The 6,834-nt window shown below is 27.5% G+C and overlaps 1 protein-coding gene and 1 long non-coding RNA gene across 2 annotated transcripts in view; one reads left to right on the top strand and one right to left on the bottom strand.

The window, feature by feature from the left end:
• The window catches only part of LOC101493600 (uncharacterized), a 15,577-nt gene extending 13,381 nt beyond the window's left edge, over positions 1-2,196 (top strand). Inside the window, exon 4 of the long non-coding RNA XR_012161708.1 lies at positions 2,011-2,196. This is a non-coding gene — a long non-coding RNA (uncharacterized lncRNA). The remainder of the gene's footprint in view (positions 1-2,010) is intronic.
• LOC105851114 (pentatricopeptide repeat-containing protein At3g14730) lies at positions 190-1,963 on the bottom strand. Its single transcript, XM_012719218.3, has one exon. The coding sequence runs from the start codon at positions 1,710-1,712 to the stop codon at positions 438-440; it is 1,275 nt and encodes a 424-aa protein (XP_012574672.3). The 5' UTR covers positions 1,713-1,963; the 3' UTR covers positions 190-437.
• Positions 2,197-6,834: the final 4,638 nt, after the last annotated feature.

Genomic DNA, 6,834 nt, shown 5'->3' on the forward strand with positions numbered 1-6,834 from the left:
TGCCAAGTGAAAACAGTTAATGTCTTTAATCTTTATGTCTATTTTCCTATTCCTATTGGTATGAACTATGATCTTCAATGTTTTATTTTTTATGCACCTTGACTATTTATGTTTAAGCTTAAGCTAAGAAATTATGCCTTGCATGTGAGACATATTTACATCTTAGTGCTTTTATATGTATGTATGGAATGGAAAAAATCTAGTCCCAAGTTCAATGGTTGCCATAAGTTCGGCAATTGTTCATTGTTTTGAGAGATAAAAACAAGGTTCCCTAAGTGTAGGGAGGACGTAAGTGGTTGTGTTAACCAAAATCCTTGTTCTGAATAAATGCTCTACCATTAATATATCCTAAACTTTTGCAATTTACAAGATGGCTAACCAATGTTGTCATATCTGAAACCTGCATGCCTAAGCTTTCTTTGGTTCTTTGGAAAATGCTAAACTGACCGGACATATCCATGCTCTTGCAGAACTGCAGTCAATGAATTTAAACCAGCATAGATAAAGTCAGTTTGGGGATGTGTCCTATCGCCCGTTATAAATACATGCACACCATTCATGAGTTCAATCCAGCTACAACCTGGTCTCTTCTTCACATTGTGTTGCTTCATTGTGTGTCTCACCTCAGATACTTCTTCGTATCGACCAACCACTCCATAAACATTTGACATCAACACATAATTTCCGCAATGACCTGGCTCAAGTTCAATCACCTTACTTGCTGCAATCTCAGCCAAGTCTGTATCCTTGTGGATTCGGCATGCTGCTAGCAAAGCCCTCCATCCGACAGGATCGCCCTTAAATGGCATCGTTAGCATTAAATCGTAAGCCTCCTTGAGCTTCCCTGCTCGACAAAGCATGTCAATCACACATGTGTAGTGTTCAATGGATGGAGGTACACCATATTTTGAATCCATTTCAGCTAGAAACTCAAGCCCTTCCTTCACCATGCCAGCATGGTTGCACGCAGACAACAATCCAACAAAACTGATTTCATTTGGTACCAATTGAGCTTGACGCATACGAGAAAACGTATCTAATGCCTCGTCACCATAACCGTGCATTGCAAAACCAGTGATCATGATGTTCCATGAGGCCACATCCTTCTCTGTCATGTTATCAAAAACCATGTGAGCGTCTCTCATATTTCCACATTTTGCATACATGTCCATCAATGCATTGTTCAATAGAACATCATCAAACTCGTTATTTGTTCCTTCCTTCCCCAACCCATTTACAATCATATACCCATGTATCTCTCTACCATGCATCAAGGCTGCTAGATGAGTGCAAGCTGGAAGTACTGTTGTAACTGTAACTAAATCAGGTTGAACCCTATTGCCTAGCATCCTATCAAAAAGCCTCAAAGTTCCATAATGATCACTGCACCGTTGATGAACTGATATTACTGAGTTCCATGAAAATATATCCTTCTCATCCATAATCTCAAATACATTCAAGGCATCACTAGCACATTTGCATTTCCCATACATATCAATCAGTGCATTTGAAACAACAACACTAGAATCATAACCCATTTTTATCACAAACCCATGAACAGCTCTTCCATTGTCAAAGTCTCCTATCACAGAATATATAGACAAAACACCAGTAACTGTATATCTACAAGGAACTACCCCATTTTCCACCATCCTCCTAAACACCCTCAAGGCCTCCTCAAAGTGGCCAATCTGCGCATACCCATTAACCATTGAGTTCCAAAGCACAACATCTCTAACAGGCAATTCATCAAACACCTCATGTGCATCCACCACAAATCCAAATTTCAAGTAAGTAATAACCAAAGCACTTCCAACAAAAACATCCAATTCCAACCCAAGTTTAAACAACAAGCCATGAATCTTCTTAACCTCCACATCATAATATTATGGATGTTCAAGGTAACAGTTAATCTGGACCTTTGTACTTGAAAGTAACTTTTTTAGATTATGATTTAGACTTACTTAGCTTGGATTAATGATGAAACTTTGCATGTGGATTGTTTTGTAGTAAGTTGATGCATATGACAAGACAAAAAGATGGTGCTGTACAACATATGCAGGAGATTTTATTTGGCATTAGTAGAGTTAGAGAAATAAAAGTTTATGTAACTAACTTTTATTGATTAGTTTTTCTTATTAAACTTTTATTGAATTGTTACAATGTGAATTGCATTACAAATGAATGTTTTTTTTTTGACATGTTTATTATTTTTAAAAATATAAACTATTTTTCATTTCAAAATTTTTTTTGACTTTGTTTGTTGAGTTTTCTAATTTAAGTTTTCATAATCTCTTATCAATTACCTTGATACCTGAAATTTAATATAGACTATGGTGCCCATTAAATTAAATACTATGTAATGTTTGTACACAAAATTATTAGTGAAAATAGTGTAATTATAGGATCAATTTCAACAACATCAATATACTCTACAAACACTTTGTATATGGAGGCTGCCTTGTTGTACCATTGCATGCATGCATTAGATATATAATTTTATGAACTAGGATATCATAATTTAAATGTTATATATGGACTACGGTGCAAATAGAAAACATAAATCTAATTGAAAATTAAGCATATATAGCAACAATTTATTTTGCTAGATCGTACATCCAAGAGACATAATATATATGATAACACACCAATCAAAGATTAAAACATGGATTGATCGGAATTTAACTTTGGTTATCTACTTTGTTGGAGTCTCACTCCATATATTCATCGAGAAAAAAAAAATTAACTTTTTTAGTAATTGATCTCGCTGGTGATTGAATTTTTTGTCTGAGCTATAACTATTTAAAATTTAGTTTAATTGCAGTTTTGGTCATTTTATTATTATCAATTCACGAAATTTGTCTCTTATTTTATAAGTCAACAGTTTTGATTAATCAATCATATTTTTTAACTAAAAAATGACAATATAATATATTATTGTGATAGATGATAGTGTCACTAGAGATCTCTTTTAACCCATAATAATAACACATTTAAAATATATATATATATATATATATATAGTAATATGTATAAGAGAGGGAAAAAAAAGTTTTTGTGGAAAATAAAATGTTGTTTTGGGTAATTTTATTTATAGGGTGGTTATTTTTTTTATAACATTTTTTCTTAGAAATAAATAAAAAATACTTAAACACAATAAATTTTTTAGAACAACATCGATATAACATATTGTGAAATAAAAAAAGTGATTTTGTTTTACTAACAAACCGTAGATTTTTTTAATTTAGAACAACATCGATATAACATATTTTTTTAGACAATTAATTTATTTGATTAAATTTAAATTGGACTAAAATATTAAAAAAAATTAATTTAATTGATTTTAATTAAATTTTGTAATCTATCAAATTAATGATTTGATTTTTATATTCTAAACAAAACTCACAACACACAGTACATTTTTTATTTTATTTTTTTGTGTAATTTTTCTTGTAGGTTAAAAATTGTTGGGACTTTGTGGTAGTGATTTGGGGTGGCAATGACCACTCCTATTCCTAATATAGCTCTACTGCAGTTTACCACGCCCTATAATTCACATGTGCGTATGGCCACTCCTATTCCCAATAGAGTTCTACTGCACTTTATCACGCCCTATAATTCACATGTCTCATATCTTCGTGCAGTACATATACGTCTTAGTCGTAGTTATACTAGCATTATTTATTTGAGTTATCTATTTATTTATTATTTAAGAAAAATAAATTTTATTCAAGTGTTAAAATAAGAATAATACAATCAAATTAATGATGCATTGAGACATTCTCTTTCTGCGATTTGCTATTATAAAACTTTTTTCATTTAATTTTTTATATATTAATAAATAATATATTTATATAAGTACGTGTGCGTAATAGATACTATACTATCTGTAGTCATACTCGTTCAATTTTGTGGATAACTATTCGTTTTCATACTCATATTTATTATGCGAACTTTTACCTTATTAACTGTAAATCTTTTTTTTTTCTGGTACCCACTGAAAATTGCATATTTTCACCTTATTTGATGTTAAATTTGATCTTACTGTTATCCATACTTTGAGTTACTCAACTATGTGTAATAAAGTTTAATTGTACAAAAGTTTGATATATATAATTCATAATTTATATTAAATATATCAACAAAAATTAACATAATATTACTTAAGGTCGAAGAGAATTATATTTTTCTACAAATGTTATTGTAATAGTGAAGTTTTAGGTATTAATTTGGTGGTAAGAGTTTATACTTATAATTTGTTAATATATCCATCGCCAAATAAACAGACAAATGGAAGCATGAAGCAAGCACTAAGGAGAAAAAATGGCGATAGAACAGTAGAATGCCTATAGTGGGGTGCACAGGCCATGGCATTGACATAGACACTCATTTCTTGGTTGGACTTGTATACGTTTGTATAAACACAGTATATGGTAATCAGCATTGCAACACACCATTTGTGATGCCTTTTTGGTGAATATATAAGATATAGATTTTGTTGAGTTATATAGATTTTGTTGAGTGTTGTTTCAATTATCAAACATCTAATCATTTAATATTTGTAGTATTGTTATATTTAATTATTTAAATTTTGAATTATTGTACCTTCAAGTTATTGGTAACCAACAAAAATCTAAAGCATCAAAGAAAAAACCTAATATGAATTTACTTTCATTGAAGGAAGTTTGTCAACAAAATAGAGGAATAATTATTGGAGAACTTAAAAATTATAAACACCAACCTTTTTCATTTATGGTTGGTTGTATTTTTTTTTTCTTTCAATAGGGTAGCTATTATTAATAGTTAGTATTTTGTTAAAAGAGAGAATCGAATTCATAATCTTCTTACTACTTCACCTTCTAACTATGTCACTCCAATCTTCAAATCAATTTTATATCTCATAATTAAAATTTAATTGATCAAATATCATATTTTTATGATTTTTTATGATTTTTCATGATTTTTCTTATGTAAATCGTTCGTAAGAAATATCACTAAATTATTTTTGATCGATTTTAAAATTTAACTACAACTAAAAAAGAGTTAAATCTTGATTAGTCTGAGGAGTTTTGTTCACACACGCTTCACCACACACTTAACATTCTTTTATTAATTAAAATTTATTTGAGTCCCACCAAATAATGTTGGTCTCCTATAAATTTGATCTAACACATAAATTTAAAATAAATAGAAAATAGTGTGTTGTAATGTATGTATGTTATGAATTGTGTTGCTAACATCATTCTTATTTTGAGTAGTCACTTTTGATTTATACTACTTTTGTAACAACATTGTTCAAAAATAATTTACACTTTTAATTTTTAAGGTGATATTAATTATATTTTTTCAATTATACTCTTTAATTAATACTACGTACATCACATTTAATTTAATATATTTTACTTTATATTTAGGATAATGGTGTTAATTTATCAATTACTTACACAGATAATTTAATAAAAATATAATTATTTATTTATTTTAATCCGTCAAATAATAAATCGATTATTATTATATATGTAGAGGAAACATTATTGAATTATCAGCACACTAACAAAGGGCTTCGGTTATCATAGGCCCGCGACAAGTCTCGTGGCTATTAAAGCAACGAAAGTTGTCTTTTGTACCCCTCAATTAATTCTATACCCCTCATTTAAAATGTTTATGTTTGAAATGTCTAAAATACCCTTAATAAAACTGTAAAAATCAAAAAGTTTCCTCCTATTCCCACAAGTTGTATTTTTTGGAAAAGTGAGTACTGTTGAATTTTTTTATTTTATTTTTACTGGAAATTTCATTTTTGAAATTTTCGGGAGTATCACCCGAAAACTTGAAATTTCTGGTATTGATTTATAACTATCGGAAATTTGAAATTTCCGAGATGTTCACTGGAAATTTCATTCATTTGAAATTTTCCGAGGATGCGACCATGTATTAAATTTAAAAATATTTTTTCTTCTCATTTTTTACAATTACAAAATTATTTATTTAATAAAACAAAAATAATTATAATATTTTAAAAAACAAAATTTTATTAATAAATTATAGAATAAATTAAATTAAATTAATAATAATAATAATAAAATAAATTATATTATTAAATATTTATTTTTAAAAAAATATTTTTATTATTATTTTTTAATTACATTAACAATATTTTATTATTATTTAATTTTATTTATTTATTAGATATTTTATGTATTATCAATATAGTTATCTTATAATATTACTTTATTGATTTGTAACAATTGAATATGATTAGGAAAATTAAAATGAGGGAAAATCATGTTTATCACACTCATCTAATTTAATTTTTAAAATATTTTGTAAAATTCGTATGATAACTTATTATATAGGATAATTGTTTGACTCATTGTACTTTGATTGTTAATTTATTTTTCAACATATAATGGTATTTGTATTTATTTGACGAAATAAAATATAAAATACAAACCCAAAAATAAGATGTAAAAATTTATAAGTATGATTTACTATTTAATATTTTTTATTTTAAAAAAATGTTAATGTTGAATTATATTGTAGCATAGTATAAATTTATTTTTTTATTATTATGATATTTTAATTGCGAGCATGAGAAGTTGTTGTAAAAAAAATTATTGAATATATTTCATCAAAAGTTTGTAAAAAAAAATAAGTTGACGTGGCATCGGAGTCTATTTTAAATATATATAATATATGATAGATTTTAATAATTGGAAGTAACTTTTTTAATAATTTTTTAGATATTCGTATTTTATGATTATTTTTAATAAATTTATGTATTTTCTGTCAAACAAAATATATATTTTTATTTTATAAAATGTTACTAAAAAA

This window comes from Cicer arietinum, chromosome 8, assembly GCF_000331145.2.
Source record: "Cicer arietinum cultivar CDC Frontier isolate Library 1 chromosome 8, Cicar.CDCFrontier_v2.0, whole genome shotgun sequence".
In the NCBI taxonomy this organism is placed as follows: Eukaryota; Viridiplantae; Streptophyta; class Magnoliopsida; order Fabales; family Fabaceae; genus Cicer; species Cicer arietinum.